Raw genomic sequence first — 18,294 nt, 5'->3', positions numbered from 1 at the left:
CAATGCATTGGTCTCTCTATGGGTTGGCTGGATAGCTACCTAGCTTGTTAGCTAGTTAGCCACCCAGTATTGAAAACTGACATGTATGTTTGATGTTTTCGTAATCTTCAAGTCCTTTTCCTCTTAACTTCCAGTGTAGTGAGAGTGCTGGTCACAATGCCATGTCATGTCCGCGGTCTTTCTGCCTGTGTGAACGGCAAGAGATCAAATAAACATGAAATGACCCCAGGAATCGATAGAACTTCGCTCAGCGATACCCGAAAACAATATAACATTCAAAATGGGTCAGTCTTTCCTTGTAAATGTGACTAATACATCTATTCTGAAAGTGACTGGTAGCTAAAATAGGTCTGGTATGGTTACGTTTTCTAAAATCAACATTTTGCCCTGGCCATCTCAGTCTCCGGACTTGAACCCCATTGAAAACCTGCTGTTTGAATTGAAGAGGGCAGTCCATAAGTGTAGAGGAAGAATATCAAGGATCTGTCAAATTGTGTTATGGAAGAATGGTCTAAGATCTCTCCCAATGTGTTCTCTGAACTCATAAATCACTTTAGAAAAATACTCAGTGCCATCCTCAGTGTATCCTCGCAAGGTGAGGTATTGAAAGCAATTGAAAACAGGGGTGGCAATCATTTTGACCCCTCTCTTTCTCTGAGCAATTGTATTAGTATAAAATATAATTCTTCCCCCAAAAAATCTGCATACAATATCTCAGTATTTGTATTATTTATTTTATAGTATTTTTTGCTCATCTTTAAAAAGGGTGCAAACAATTCTGGACCTGACTGAAGTACTAGCCCTGAGAGTTTTCTTCCAGAACTAAACCTACGGTATCTGACCTATTAACCATGATGGTCACCCTCCTCTGATCACTAAGATATGTGCATTGTGTAATGTGTGGTAAGAAATGTTGTATGTATGTTTTGATACAGGTGAGGGACATCTGTAGCTTTTATTGAGGGACTCTGTGTGACAACAATGTAGCGCTACATTAGCACATTCTGAAACGACTTCGGCGTATCAGTGAAGCAACAAGTCACAATGATTAAAAGTAGCAAAGCAGCCATCACACAGCCACACTGGCATCCAACAGGACATCAGCAGTCTGAGACATCCTGTTTTGTGCTTGAAGTATCTGAGTTTTTCTCCCCTTGATTTCTAATCATAATAGTCAGAGTGGAGGACCCTGGAGACGGGCAATGTTAACTTCCACTGGTCTGGAATGTGGGGAGGAGGGCATCAGTCTGGGGCAACTCATTCCTCCTGGAGGAGGGTAGAGAATGGCTGGAGGAGGAGGAGAGGAAGAGGTTAAAGTCTGGGTCTGGGAGTGTATCACTGAAGAATGGTTGGCTGGCTGTGCTGGTGCTGCTGAGGAGGAGCAGGGGGGTACACTGGACTCTAATCACTGCCATCTCAATGGAACACTGTTTACAGCCAAGAGAGAGAGGGAGTTACCCACATACATGGTGGAGCACACAGACACGGCAGACACACTTACACGCACATACACACACACACACACACATGTGCACACACACACACAAACACCCAAACACTCAATGAGGCACTGGTGTAGAGGCAGATGCAGAAGGTTTGGGGGAGGTTAGGAATTGGAGCACCAGGCAAAGCGTTAGAGAGAGAGAGAAGACAGTGACCCATAACAGAGTACGTGTTCACTTGATGTGACTAGGAAAAGAAAGGAATATTAAACTACATTGAGAGTTAGTATGAGAGGGAGAAAGAGAGCGAGAAGGAGCGTGTAGAGGAGAGTTTTGGCCGTCGTCATTGCTGAGGGCTGGGGTGTTTGTCACGCTGTAAAGCTGAACTGAACACTCTAATTATATCTCATCAACTGTACCCCTGTCAACCAGCCTTCCACCTTCCTGTACGCTCTCAATGACACACACACACACGCCACCTTCCGGTTCTCTCTCAATGACACACACACACACACACACACACGCCACCTTCCGGTTCTCTCTCAATGACACACACACACACACACACACACACACACACACACGCCACCTTCCGGTTCTCTCTCAATGACACACACACACACACACGCCACCTTCCGGTTCTCTCTCAATGACACACACACACGCCACCTTCCGGTTCTCTCTCAATGACACACACACACACACCACCTTCCTGTTCTCTCTCAATGACACACACACACCACCTTCCTGTTCTCTCTCAATGACACACACACACACCACCTTCCTGTTCTCTCTCAATGACACACACACACCACCTTCCTGTACTCTCTCAATGACACACACACCTACCTTCCTGTACTCTCTCAATGACATACACACACACCACCTGCCTGTACTCTCTCAATGACACACACACACACACATACACGCCACCTTCCTGTACTCTCTGAATGACACACACACACACACACCACCTTCCTGTACTCTCTCAATGACACACACATACCTCCTTCCTGTACTCTCTCATGACACACACACCACCTTCCTGTACTCTCTCAATGACACACACACACATACACACACACACACACCACCTTCCTGTACTCTCTCAATGACACACACACACACACACACACATACACGCCACCTTCCTGTTCTCTCTCAATGACACACACACACACACACACCACCTTCCTGTACGCTCTCAATGACACACACACACCACCTTCCTGTACTCTCTCAATGACACACACACACACACACCACCTTCCTGTGCTCTCTCAATGACACACACACACACACACACACACACACACACACACACACACACACACACACACACCACCTTCCTGTGCTCTCTCTCACACACACACACACACACACACACACATACACACCACCTTCCTGTTCTCTCTCAATGACACACACACACACACACCACCTTCCTGAACTCAATGACACACACACACACACACACACACACACACACACACCACACACACCACACACACACACACACACACACACACACACCTCCTTCCTGTACTCTCTCAATGACACACACACACACGCCACCTTCCTGTTCTCTCTCAATGACACACACACACACCACCTTCCTGTACTCTCTCAATGACACACACACACACCTTCCTGTTCTCTCTCATGACACACCACCTTCCTGTACTCTTTCAATGACACACACACACACGCCACCTTCCTGTACTCTCTCAATGACACGCACACACACACCACCTTCCTGTTCTCTTTCAATGACACTCATACACACCACCTTCCTGTACTCTCTCAATGACACACACATACCTCCTTCCTGTACTCTCTCAATGACACACACACCACCTTCCTGTACTCTCTCAATGACACACACACACATACACACACACACACACCACCTTCCTGTACTCTCTCAATGACACACACACACACACACACACACATACACGCCACCTTCCTGTTCTCTCTCAATGACACACACACACACACACACACACACACCACCTTCCTGTACGCTCTCAATGACACACACACACCACCTTCCTGTACTCTCTCAATGACACACACACACACACACACCACCTTCCTGTGCTCTCTCAATGACACACACACACACACACACACACACACACACCACCTTCCTGTGCTCTCTCAATGACACACACACACACACACACACACACACACACACACACATACACACCACCTTCCTGTTCTCTCTCAATGACACACACACACACACCACCTTCCTGAACTCAATGACACACACACACACACACACACACACACACACACACACACACACACACACACACACACACACACCACCTTCCTGTACTCTCTCAATGACACACACCTTCCTGTTCTCTCTCACACACACACACCACCTTCCTTCCTCAATGACACACACACGCCACCTTCCTGTTCTCTCTCAATGCACACACACGCCACTGTACTCTTTCAATGACACACACACACACGCCACCTTCCTGTACTCTCTCAATGACACGCACACACACACCACCTTCCTGTTCTCTTTCAATGACACTCACACACCACCTTCCTGTACTCTCTCAATGACACACACACACACAACCTTCCTGTACTCTCTCAATGACACACACACCACCTCCTTGTTCTCTCTCAATGACACACACACACACCACCTCCTTGTTCTCTCTCAATGACACACACACACCACCTTCCTGTACTCTCTCAATGACACACACACACACGCCACCTTCCTGGTCTCTCTCAATGACACACACACACACACCACCTTCCTGTACTCTCTCAATGACACACACACACACACGCCACCTTCCTGTTCTCTCTCAATGACACACACACACCACCTTCCTGTACTCTCTCAATGACACACACACACACGCCACCTTCCTGTCTCTCTCAATGACACACACACACACGCCACCTTCCTGTACTCTCTCAATGACACACACACAAACCACCTTCCTGTACTCTCTCAATGACACACACACACCACCTTCCTGTACTCTCTCAATGACACACACACACCACCTTCCTGTTCTCTCTCAATGACACACACACACACACACCACCTTCCTGTTCTCTCTCAATGACACACACACCACCTTCCTGTTCTCTCTCAATGACACACACACACCACCTTCCTGTTCTCTCTCAATGACACACACACACCACCTTCCTGTACTCTCTCAATGACACACACACACACCACCTTCCTGTTCTCTCTCAATGACACACACACACACACCACCTTCCTGTACTCTCTCAATGATACACACACACACACACACACCACCTTCCTGTTCTCTCTCACACACACACACACACCACCTTCCTGTACTCTCTCAATCACACACACACACACACACCACCTTCCTGTTCTCTCTCAATGACACACACACACACACACACACCACCTTCCTGTACTCTCTCAATGATACACACACACACACACACCACCTTCCTGTACTCTCTCAATGACACACAAACACACACCTCCTTCCTGTACTCTCTCAACACACACACACACCACCTTCCTGTACTCTCTCAATGACACACACCACCTTCCTGTACACACACACACATACACACACACACACACCACCTTCCTGTACTCTCTCAATGACACACGCACACACACACACACACATACACGCCACCTTCCTGTTCTCTCTCAATGACACACACACACACACACACCACCTTCCTGTACGCTCTCAATGACACACACACACCACCTTCCTGTACTCTCTCAATGACACACACACACACACACCACCTTCCTGTGCTCTCTCAATGACACACACACACACACACACACACACACACACACACACACACACACACACACACACCACCTTCCTGTGCTCTCTCAATGACACACACACACACACACACACACACACACACACACACATACACACCACCTTCCTGTTCTCTCTCAATGACACACACACACACACCACCTTCCTGAACTCAATGACACACACACACACACACACCACCTTCCACACACACACACACACACACACACACACACACACACACACACACACACCTCCTTCCTGTACTCTCTCAATGACACACACACATACACGCCACCTTCCTGTTCTCTCTCAATGACACACACACACGCCACCTTCCTGTACTCTCTCAATGACACACACACACGCCACCTTCCTGTTCTCTCTCAATGACACGCACACACACGCCACCTTCCTGTCTCTTTCAATGACACACACACACCACCTTCCTGTACTCTCTCAATGACACACACACACACCACCTTCCTGTTCTCTTTCAATGACACACATACACACCACCTTCCTGTACTCTCTCAATGACACACACATACCTCCTTCCTGTACTCTCTCAATGACACACACACCACCTTCCTGTACTCTCTCAATGACACACACACACACACACACACACACCACCTTCCTGTCTCTCTCTCAATGACACACGCACACACACACACACACATACACGCCACCTTCCTGTCTCTCTCAATGACACACACACACACACACCACCTTCCTGTACGCTCTCAATGACACACACACACCACCTTCCTGTACTCTCTCAATGACACACACACACACACCACCTTCCTGTCTCTCTCAATGACACACACACACACACACACCTTCCTGTTCACTCAACACACACACACACACACACACCTTCCTGTGCTCTCTCAAACACACACACACACACACACACACACACACACATTACCTTCCTGTTCTCTCTCAATGACACACACACACACACCACCTTCCTTCCTGTTCTCTCACACACACACACACACACACCACCTTCCTGTACTCTCTCAATGACACACATACACGCCACCTTCCTGTTCTCTCTCAATGACACACACACACACGCCACCTTCCTGTACTCTCTCAATGACACACACACACGCCACCTTCCTGTTCTCTCTCAATGACACACACACACACGCCACCTTCCTGTACTCTTTCAATGACACACACACGCCACCTTCCTGTACTCTCTCAATGACACGCACACACACACCACCTTCCTGTTCTCTTTCAATGACACTCATACACACCACCTTCCTGTACTCTCTCAATGACACACACACACACAACCTTCCTGTACTCTCTCAATGACACACACACACACCACCTCCTTGTTCTCTCTCAATGACACACACACACACCACCTCCTTGTTCTCTCTCATGACACACACACACCACCTTCCTGTACTCTCTCAATGACACACACACACACGCCACCTTCCTGGTCTCTCTCAATGACACACACACACACATACGCCACCTTCCTGTACTCTCTCAATGACACACACACACACACACACGCCACCTTCCTGTACTCTCTCAATGACACACACACACCACCTTCCTGTACTCTCTCAATGACACACACACACACACCTTCCTGGTCTCTCTCAATGACACACACACACACGCCACCTTCCTGGTCTCTCTCAATGACACACACACACACGCCACCTTCCTGTATTCTCTCAATGACACGCACACACACCACCTTCCTGTACTCTCTCAATGACACACACACACACACACCACCTTCCTGTTCTCTCTCAATGACACACACACACACACACCACCTTCCTGTTCTCTCTCAATGACACACACACACCACCTTCCTGTTCTCTCTCAATGACACACACACACCACCTTCCTGTTCTCTCTCAATGACACACACACACCACCTTCCTGTCTCTCTCAATGACACACACACACACCACCTTCCTGTTCTCTCTCATGATACACACACACACACACACCACCTTCCTGTACTCTCTCAATGATACACACACACACACACACCACCTTCCTGTTCTCTCTCAATGACACACATATACACACCAACTTCCTGTTCTCTCTCAATGACACACACACACACCACCTTCCTGTACTCTCTCAATAACACAAACACACACCTCCTTCCTGTACTCTCTCAATGACACACATATACACACACACACACACACACATACACGCCACCTTCCTGTACTCTCTCAATGACACACACACACGCCACCTTCCTGTTCTCTCTCAATGACCACACACACACGCCACCTTCCTGTACTCAATGACACACACACACACACACCTCCTTCCTGTACTCTCTCAATGACACACATGACACACACACACATACACGCCACCTTCCTGTACTCTCTCAATGACACACACACACCACCTTCCTGTACTCTCTCAATGAGAGACACACACGTCACCTTCCTGTACTCTCTCAATGAGAGACACACACGCCACCTTCCTGTTCTCTCTCAATGACACACACACACACACACACCACCTTCCTGTACTCTCTCAATGACACACACACACACACTTCCTGTTCTCTCTCAATGACACACACACCACCTCCTTGTTCTCTCTCAATGACACACACACACCACCTTCCTTATTCTCTCTCAATGACACACACACCACCTCCTTGTTCTCTCTCAATGACACACACACACCACCTTCCTGTACTCTCTCAATGACACACACACACCACCTTCCTGTACTCTCTCAATGACACACACACACCTCCTTCCTGTACTCTCAATGACACACACACACACACCACCTTCCTGTTCTCTCTCAATGACACACACACACACACACACACACCACCTTCCTGTACTCTCTCAATGACACACACACACACCACCTTCCTGTACTCTCTCAATGACACACACACACACCACCTTCCTGTACTCTCTCAATGACACACACACACCACCTTCCTGTACTCTCTCAATGACACACACACACCACCTTCCTGTACTCTCTCAATGACACACACACACCACCTTCCTGTACTCTCTCAATGACACACACACACCTCCTTCCTGTACTCTCAATGACACACACACACACACCACCTTCCTGTACTCTCTCAATGACACACACCACCTTCCTGTACTCTCTCAATGACACACACACACACAACACCTTCCTGTACTCTCTCAATGACACACACACACACACACACCACCTTCCTGTACTCTCTCAATGACACACACACCTCACCTTCCTGTACTCTCTCAATGACACACACACACACACACGCCACCTTCCTGTTCTCTCTCAATGACATACACACACACACACACACACACACACACACACGCCACCTTCCTGTACTCTCTCAATGACACACACACACATCCCACCTTCCTGTTCTCTGTCAATGACACACACACGCCACCTTCCTGTTCTCTCTCAATGACACACACACACACACCACCTTCCTGTTCTCTCTCAATGACACACACACACACACACCACCTTCCTGTTCTCTCTCAATGACACACACACACGCCACCTTCCTGTACTCTCTCAATGACACACACACTCACCTTCCTGTTCTCTCTCAATGACACACACACGCGCACCTTCCTGTACTCTCTCAATGACACACACACACACACACACACCACCTTCCTGTACTCTCTCAACACACACACACACCTCCTTCCTGTACTCTCAATGACACAGACACACACACACACACCGCCTTCCTGTACTCTCTCAATGACACACACACACACGCCACCTTCCTGTTCTCTCTCAATGACACACACACACGCCACCTTCCTGTTCTCTCTCAATGACACACACACACGCCACCTTCCTGTTCTCTCTCAATGACACACACACACACGCCACCTTCCTGTTCTCTCTCAATGACACACACACACACCACCTTCCTGTTCTCTCTCAATGACACACACACACACACACCACCTTCCTGTTCTCTCTCAATGACACACACGGCACCTTCCTGTACTCTCTCAATGACACACACACACACACACACACACACACGCCACCTTCCTGTACTCTCTCAATGACACACACACACATCCCACCTTCCTGTTCTCTGTCAATGACACACACACGCCACCTTCCTGTTCTCTCTCAATGACACACACACACACCACCTTCCTGTTCTCTCTCAATGACACACACTTCCACACACACTCAACACACACACACACACACACACCACCTTCCTGTTCTCTCTCAATGACACACACACACACACCACCTTCCTGTACTCTCTCAATGACACACACACACCACCTTCCTGTACTCTCTCAATGACACACACACACGCCACCTTCCTGTACTCTCTCAATGACACACACGCCACCTTCCTGTACTCTCTCAATGACACACACACACACATCACCTTCCTGTACTCTCTCAATGACACACACACACACACACCACCTTCCTGTTCTTTCTCATAGACACACACACACACACACACACACACTCACATTGGATATTTCAGATACGCTCACATAAGCATTTATACTGTACTCATACCAGGAAATACACATTAAACATTAAATCTCAGAAGGCATTCGATTTGTTGCAACTACTTTAATACTAACACTACATGTCCTTCCATCATTTTGCAGAGGTCATATTTGATCTTATCAATGTTTTGTTGATCATATCAAATTGTTTGCAGTCTTTGTTAGTGTGGGGAGGGGGGTTGTGTGGGCACGTGAGCGTGTGCGTATCTGTGTGTGTGTGTTTGCATGTCTGTGTTTGTGTGGGGAGGGGGTTGTGTGGGCACGTGAGCGTGTGCGTATCTGTGTGTGTGTGTGTTTGCATGTCTGTGTTTGTGGCCATGAGAAAGACAGAGATAGGGAGAGCTACAATATACAGAGAAATTCAGGCTTCAAAAATACCACGTCAATTTAGTCAATGTTTCCAAGTGCCCTACTTTCCCTGAAATGGGCAAGAGCATAAACAGGCGCTGACGAGAGTCATGAGATTAGAGGGAGGGAGAGGACGAGCGAGGGGAGAGACAGAAATTGAAATGAGCAGAGAGAGACTCATTTCTTGCTGATGGAACAGAACAGAAAACTGGGCATGAACTAAGTATGCCCTGAGAACAAACTCAATTCGGGTCCAAACTGTTGATGTCTGTTTTACAGATTCAGCTGGTGAGGCTTCAGTGTCTAATGCAACAGATGTAATGCTGAAAAAGTGCATCCCAGTTCTCACAAATGAATGACCTAGAAAGTTAATATTTATCGGCTGGGGAGGCACACGGAATCAGAGACCCCTCATTGTGGGCCGTATGTCATCGCTGGCAGCATGTCACTTTCCTCTTGCCACAAGCCAACAGAAACTGCAAAGGGTGTCAGAAGAACAGCTCAGCCATCACTATTAACTTCCAAACAGAAATGTTAGTACACCAATAGCAAGACATCCAGTAGGCGAATAGAAAGTTCACAACAACATGAAATATGCATTGGTTTTCTCAGTGTCGATCCCAGTGTGCATTTGGTCATTGTTTTGATTGTGTTTAATGTGGTGAATGTACTATCCTGGGTTGAGTGTATTGAAGCAAGCGGAGGGGGAAGGGGGATGAGGGGAGACAGTGGTCAGCTGAAATCTCTTTATCGTCAGCTGACGAGTAGAGGGGGAGAGAATGAAAGGGGGGGGAGACAGAGAGAGGGAACAGAGAGGGAAAATAAGAGTGGGAGAGAAAGAAAGGGCGAGAGTGTCTGTAAACCCTAAATCGAGAACCTCTGTTAGTGTTCACAAACGATTCCTAATAAGGCTGTAACTGGCCTCCAACCTCTCTCTCCTGGAATAAGCTGCCAGGAAACTTTCCCTTCTAACTCTTCTCCTCCTCGGAATACTAGAACCAGAAACAAACAAAAGGTGTACTATCGAGCAGAAAGATGTACTATCGAGCAGAAAGAACATAAGCAGGCAGAAAAGCAGAGAAATGGCTAATTGTGGCTAGATATATCACACAGAGAGATTATAATGGACATACACAAGATGTTAGATATAGCCGACCCACCATATGACCATCCTACAGTATGACCAATTAAAATCTCAGGCCACCCCAACAAAGAAGCAGTATATTGACCAATACAAACCCAACTTACACTACTCCGCCCTCGTGAGAGAGACTTCAACTACAAGGTTTGTCATTGTGACCCTACACTCTTAGAAACAAGGGTTCCAAAAGGGTTCTTCGGCTGTCCACACAGGAGAACCTTTTTTGGTTCCAGGTAGAATCCTTTTCGGTTCCAGGTATAACCGTTTTTGGTTCCATGGAGAACCCTCTGTAGAAAGGGTTCTAGCTTTAGCCAAAAATGGTTCTTCAACGGGTTCTCCTATGGGGATAACCAAAGAACCCTTTAAGGTTCAATATTTTTTTCCACTGGCCTTACCCCTGCTGGTGTATCTATGGTATCCCCCCTTTGTGTACAATGTATTGGCAAATATCTTACAGTGGGTCGCTCCATTAGGAGTAGTTCTTCTGTCTATGTTGTGGAAGTGTTTGATAGGTTTGTATGAATGTGTCTCTCTCTCCCCCCCAGGTGAGGTTTTGTGGGTAAACGTGTGACATCATGGCTCAGGTGCTGCACATGGACCCCAGCTTCCCAGGAGGTATGGTCCTAACTCTCTACTCTTTCTATTTCTTCACATCATAATACTGAATCATCTTCCACAAACTGTCATGTGAGTGAATAATCTATTTCTCATGTAGGGACTGTTTCCCAGACACAGATTAAGACCATAAAAGTCATTTCATTGGAGTTTCTCCCTTTGGCATGCTTTTCAGTCCAGGATTTAACTTAATCGGCCTTGGCCTGAAGTGTTTAACATCCAAAATAACTTAGATCAACCTAAAGTCTTTAAATACCTTAAACCGATCAAGGTCTGGCTATAACCGACTCCTTTATTTATCAAACTTTGTTTCTACCTAATTTGTGTAGCTACTATTAGAGTGCATATCCAAACACTCCGTATTCTCGAGAGATGATGCTCTTTTCTGAAGTCTGAGTCCGAGATTAGATGGCAGATTTCTGCTTGTTTTAACTCTATTTCCTGTTCCCTGCAGGGAAGCTTACCCCGTCCGCTCCCCCCTCCCTGCACGGGAAGGAGCAGGAGGCGCCCTACTCTGTGGAGACCCCCTACGGCTACCGTCTGGACCTAGACTTCCTCAAGTATGTCAACGACATTGAGAAGGGAAACACCATCAAGAAGGTCCCCGGTCAGCGCCGGCCCCGCTACGGGTCTCTCCCCCGGGGGTACGGCTACACGGGCTCCTGGTGGACCTCCACAGAGTCCCTGTGCTCCAACACCAGCCAGGACAGTCGCCAATCATCCTTCTCCTACTGCGCCCCGGGCTACCACCCACACAACTCCCACTCCCAGAGGCCCAGCTTCAGCACGGCCCGGGTGGAGAAGACCCTGCTGGACGCCCGCAGGAAGTTGGAGGAAGAGAAAGAAGGGGGCCCCAGGAGGTTCTCCAGCACACTTGGTAGCATGCACAACAGCATGGCCGGATCCACCACCTCCCTGAGCAGCGCCCACAGCTACAACCGCACCCATGGAGGAGGAACGGGCTCCTTCACCCCCATGAGCTCCGGCCTGTCCACGCCCGTGTCGCCCACCCCGGCCCACCTGCAGCATGTAAGGGAGCAGATGGCGGTGGCTCTGAGGAAGATCCGGGAGCTGGAGGAGCAGGTGAAGACCATCCCCGTGCTACAGGTGAAGATCTCTGTGCTGCAGGAGGAGAAGAGGCAGCTAAGCGTCCAGCTGAAGAGCCAGAAGTTTTTGGGACACACCCTTGGCTTCGGCAGAGTGGGCCGGCCCCGAGGGGAGCTCTACATCGACATCCCAGAGGAGGAGGTGAGCTCTGGAGCTGGAGCCACCATCAGGGTTGCAGCAGGGCCTCTGTCCCCCACCACCCCCACCACCCCTGAGGGCTCCAGGCCGCAGGCAGACTCAGGCTGTGAGATTGAGGACACAGTGATCGTGGGTGGAGCGCGTCCGGCTGGGCAGAGGGAAGTGCGTACTATTGGGGTGGGACCAGAGGAGGCGAGGGGCAGCCAGCAGGTGGATGTGGGCATTGGGGTGCAGGAGCAGGACCTGGGGCTGGTGCCGGAGACAGAGGCCCTGAAGAGCCAGGTGGGCCAGCTGGAGGGCCAGCTGAAGAGTACGATGCAGGAGCTGCAGGCTGCCCAGCAGCAGGTGCAGGCAGCTAAGAGGGAGAGGCAGGCTCAGGCCCCCCAGGCAAACCACTCGGTCAGGGCCACCAGTCTGAGCTGGCAGGAGCAGCAGGGACGCAGCCTGCAAACGGTAGTCAGCTTTACCCAGCAGCCCCATCACCGGGCACAGAGGACTGTGGGAATCCAGGTGTACACGCTGGAGCAACCAGCCACTGTGGTGGGGGTGGGCACGTTGCTCCGAGCAGAGGGGTGCAGCTCCCCCTCCCTCCCTCCAGGTGGTACAGTCCTGGAGGGAACCCACGGAGGACATGCACAGGCCCTGGGCCCAGAGGGTAGGTCTGACTTCAGTGATAAGTTACAAGTGATATCAAATTAAATGAAGTAGGTTTAAATGGGGTGGCAGGTAGTCTAGTGGTTAAGAGCGTTGGGCCAGTAACCTAAAGGTCACTGGTTCAAATCCATGAGCCGACTAGATGAAAGGTGATGTCGATGTGCCCCTGAGCAAGGCACTTACCTCTATATGCTCCTGTAAAATGTACAAATGTTTTCTATAACAACTAGTTACATTAAAAACCATGTGTTTTCTTTGATTGTTGATCCCTTCCATCTTTTGTCCTCTTCCTTTCCATTCCTCCAGATGCAGCTGTTGAGCTGCCCATCGCCATCTCCTCCAAACAGGTCCGAGAGGTCCTAAGAAGTGAGGTGTCCACCTCTGTGCCTGTCACTAGTCCTGCCATCGCCATTGATACCATTGGTAATCAGATGGCTTTGCTGCATCTGAAGGAAGGAGAGACACCCCAGCACACTGCCATAATCACCGTCCAGTCTCAAGAAGACCCATCAAAGCCAGGTAGCTATGGACCGTACGACTCCTTACCTTAACCCTCCCGCTAACTGGCCCTGACGTAACATAACATTGTGGAAACATTGGGTCTTCTCTCCAGCTGCAGCAGCCTCTCCCCAGACAGCCCTGAGGTCCATTATGAAACGTAAGGCAGAAGGAGAACCTGGCTCTCCATCCACCAAGAAGAACCTGCAGTTCACTGGAGTCAATGGAGGGTACGTGTGTTATTGATAGTGTATGACATTGTTTACGTGTAACAGTGTATTCATGTTACACTACAGAAAGCGTGAGTTGACGTGTGTGATAGATCAGTTCTGTCCTGCAGGTATGAGTCCACCTCGTCAGACGACAGTAGCAGTGAGAGTTCAGAGGAGAGTGATGCCAGTGAATATCATGAGACCACCGAGAAACTCCCAGAAGCACCAGAGTCTGCAGCGGGACGGCACCAGCAAGCAGCAGCAGTCCCAGTCTCCTCCACAAGGCTAGAGCATGTCACTCCGCTCCCAGCCACTACCGTCCAACCACCAGCCTGCGAACCTGCCTCTGAGCAGAGCACCAGCCAATCAGCAACCGTAAGCATAGGACTGCAGCATGTAGCCACCGTATCACCAGCCTTGAACACTGCCGTGCAACAATGTGCCTCTGACTCTGCTCCCACTGAGACGACCTACCCGTCTCCAGCCAATGACTGTGTCCGTCAGGGGAGTATTGTCCAATCATCGGTCCCAGACCCCATCCCTCAGGAGTGTACCTCCATAAATACTAGCACTGAACCCACTACACCTGAGCAGTGCACCGTGCAATCAGCTGCTATCTGTTCTGCACCCCCCAAGCCACCCAGATGCCAACCAGAAGCCACTAACCCGGAAGTAAAGCAGGGTGTCACCCAATCAAATACCACTGATGTCACCGTTCAGCTCGATGCCATCAAATCACAAACTACTGACCTCGCCCCTCAGCATTGGGCCACCCAATCATCAGCTACTGAACAAAGCTCCCAGCAGAGGAGAGTCCAGTCACCAGCCTCGACACCAACACCTGGTAACACCCCAAGTGCTACTGGAACAGCCAATCAAGAAACCAGGTAAACCAGCACAACCATTTAAAAACTCTAATCAGTAGATTCGTCATTCCATGATTGATCTCAAGTGCACTATGATATTGTGTTTGAATTAGCTGTTTTCTTTCATCTCTGTCAGACTGGAGTTCAGTGAGAGCCTGATGGCATCTCTCCATGCCCTGCAGAAAGCCCTGGGTGAACCAAATGCTTTCAGCCAGCAAGCAGCAGTATGCAATTCTCTTTTACTCTGCCCACCATGCCAGTTTAGATGACTTCATCTGTGACTTGTCATTTCATATAGTCACTTTCTACATGATTGTGGACATGTAACCGACAGGGATTTGAACTCTGGTCTCCTGCACTTTACAATTCTGGGTTATCCCATTAAGCTAAAGCAGTCAGGCCTACATCCATCTGTGTATCTTAAACAGTGTGAGTTACTTTGACCAGTCCTGTCTGGTTGTTAGTCTGAGACCGGTCTCTGTGATTTCCCTCCCCAGAGGACAGCCTACACCACGGTGCTCCAGGAGTGGCTTCGTGTGTCCTGTCACAAGGCAGCTGACACTGCCATGGTCAGGGCCTATATGGATACCTTCTCCTCAGTCTCCCCACAGCTGCTGAAGTTTGTGGTCAATATGGCCGACGGCAACGGCAACACGGCCCTGCACTACACCGTCTCCCACTCCAACTTCCCTGTGGTCAAGCTGCTGCTGGACACTGGTGAGTGACTGGGGGATGTGTGTGTTTACAGACAAGAGAATAGTGGTTTACTTTTATGGTGGACAAGTAAGTGTTTAGTTTGTTTGTACAGTACATGGATCAGCACTGTATGAATGTGTATATCTAACACAGACTTGTGGTCTGCCTCAGAGCCATAGATACCATTGACTGTATGTATAACCTTGATGTACTGCATGACTGTTAGTGGAATGGCTTAGGGATATAACTCCCATAATAAACGTGTCCTGGTCGCTCTCTCCCTGTCAGGCCTGTGCAACGCTGACAAGCAGAACAAGGCCGGGTACACAGCCATCATGCTGACAGCTCTGGCTGCCTTCCACTCTGACAGTGACCTTCACACTGTCCTGCAGCTGCTGCGCACAGGGGACGTGAACGCCAAAGCCAGCCAGGTACACTATGCCCCCTGCTGGACATCAGGCCTCCCTGCACACAGCCAAGCTCAGGCAGACTGATGAAATCCCTCCCGAGCCCCTGACAGAATGGCTTTTTCAGCTACTTCAGTTAGATGGCTCCTTTGCATGTATGTTGCTGATAGCTCCACATCGTATCTATGTTCTGGTTATGTTGGGCCAGGACATGTCTTTTCTTGCCTCCAATGGTTTTGTAATTTTGTGTAAGAAAAGCTGACTGTTGGTGTTAGGCCAGCTCTTATAACTACTGCCTGGAGTTTTTCCAGGTCAGAAGGTCACACGGTCAGGAGACTGGTAAAACTCGTGGCCTTCCTAACGGGTAACTGTTGTATGTTGTTAGGCGGGTCAGACGGCGTTGATGCTGGCAGTGAGTCACGGGCGAGGGGACATGGTACGGGCGCTCCTCTCCTGCGGGGCACAGGTCAACATCCGCGACGACGACGGCTCCACGGCGCTCATGTGTGCCTGCGAGCACGGCCACGTCGATATTGTGCGTCAGCTGCTCTCTGTGCCAGGCTGTGATGTCACCCTCACTGATAACGTGAGTCAACAAACCTTCTCCCAAACTTCTAGGATTTTACATAGCATTTTACTAGTTGCTTTCCCACCCCGTTTCCCCTACTCTCTGTCTAACAGCATCTGTGAGTCTCCCATGTCAATGCAGTGTCTTTGACTGTTTGTTTTCTACTCTCTCTTATTTTGCTCTCGGCGGTGCAGCTGTGTGCACCAGCTCCCAACTCTGTCTCTCATCCTTCCCTCAGCCTGACCTACTTTGTCTTGCCTTTCTCACCCTCTCTCTCTTTGGCAACCCAACCTCTGGTTATCTCTCTCTCTCTCCACTAGGATGGCAGTTCAGCCCTGTCCATAGCCCTGGAGGCCAGTCAGAATGACATCGCTGTGCTTCTCTACGCTCACCTCAACTTCGCCAAGCCTCCTTCCCCTGTAAGTGTTGTCAAACAGAGAATTTCCGTTAACATTTCAACAAAAACCAACACACACTCATTTGTGGGTGCATCAGGTGATGATTTATAAATGTTGTTTTACCCTCAAGGTATCACCAAAGTCTCCTCTTTTGGGATCCTCTCCCCCCTCTGGTGAAACAAAGTGACCACACACTGTAAGATACCTTTTGGAGAATTTAGCAGCACCTCTTCAGCCAGCTCCTCAACCATTACACCACAAGTGTTGATATCTGTGTATATATATATATATGTGTGTGTGTGTGTGTGTGTGTGTGTGTGTGTGTGTGTGTGTGTGTGTGTGTGTGTGTGTGTGTGTGTGTCAGTCTGTGTGTATTTGTGTGTGGGAGAGTGATTGTAATGGTATTTTTTCCTCTTCTCTCTGTCTGTTCTCTCCGTATGTACTGTGTGTGCACGTCGGCATGAAACCCAGCACTTGACACGATCCTAACGCATCTTTTCTTTAAACGGAAAGGAATTCATCGTGATGCTATACTCACATGTAGTTGTTTACGCACAAGAGTCCGTTTTTTTGTTGTTGTTAGTGTCGGTTGAAATCAATCTCCGATAATATTCACATGTCAGAATAAGCCGTTCCCCTTGAAACAGCTCAACACACAAACTCAACTCAGCAATAGTCCCACTTACATTCATTTTGTGTCTTTTATTGCCGCTAGATAAGCAAGATTGTATTACTTTACCTTAGTTCATTATTGTCGCTTATTTTTTTGTTTTCGTTGAATTTGTTACTTATTACTGTTCCAGCAATATATGTCATTCTAT

The 18,294-nt window shown here is 48.9% G+C and overlaps 1 protein-coding gene across 3 annotated transcripts in view; it reads left to right on the top strand.

Moving 5' to 3' along the window:
• The window catches only part of LOC112258696 (KN motif and ankyrin repeat domain-containing protein 2), a 31,604-nt gene extending 13,624 nt beyond the window's left edge, over positions 1–17,980 (top strand). For 2 of the 3 annotated variants that reach the window (XM_042327467.1, XM_042327468.1), the window contains 11 exons: positions 11,860–11,929; positions 12,384–13,829; positions 14,135–14,347; positions 14,442–14,556; positions 14,667–15,425; positions 15,541–15,628; positions 15,902–16,121; positions 16,389–16,531; positions 16,893–17,093; positions 17,396–17,494; positions 17,604–17,980. In XM_042327467.1, the coding sequence (XP_042183401.1) occupies positions 11,890–11,929; positions 12,384–13,829; positions 14,135–14,347; positions 14,442–14,556; positions 14,667–15,425; positions 15,541–15,628; positions 15,902–16,121; positions 16,389–16,531; positions 16,893–17,093; positions 17,396–17,494; positions 17,604–17,660 (3,381 nt within the window). In that variant the 5' untranslated portion in view covers positions 11,860–11,889 and the 3' untranslated portion in view covers positions 17,661–17,980. The remainder of the gene's footprint in view (positions 1–11,859; positions 11,930–12,383; positions 13,830–14,134; positions 14,348–14,441; positions 14,557–14,666; positions 15,426–15,540; positions 15,629–15,901; positions 16,122–16,388; positions 16,532–16,892; positions 17,094–17,395; positions 17,495–17,603) is intronic. The other variant, XM_024433223.2, reaches the window with a different exon arrangement.
• Positions 17,981–18,294: the final 314 nt, after the last annotated feature.

Source organism: Oncorhynchus tshawytscha, linkage group LG09 (genome assembly GCF_018296145.1).
Source record: "Oncorhynchus tshawytscha isolate Ot180627B linkage group LG09, Otsh_v2.0, whole genome shotgun sequence".
Classification (NCBI taxonomy): Eukaryota; Metazoa; Chordata; class Actinopteri; order Salmoniformes; family Salmonidae; genus Oncorhynchus; species Oncorhynchus tshawytscha.
Note: the sequence above shows the minus strand (reverse complement) of the source record. Positions and strands in the feature narration are given on the sequence as shown.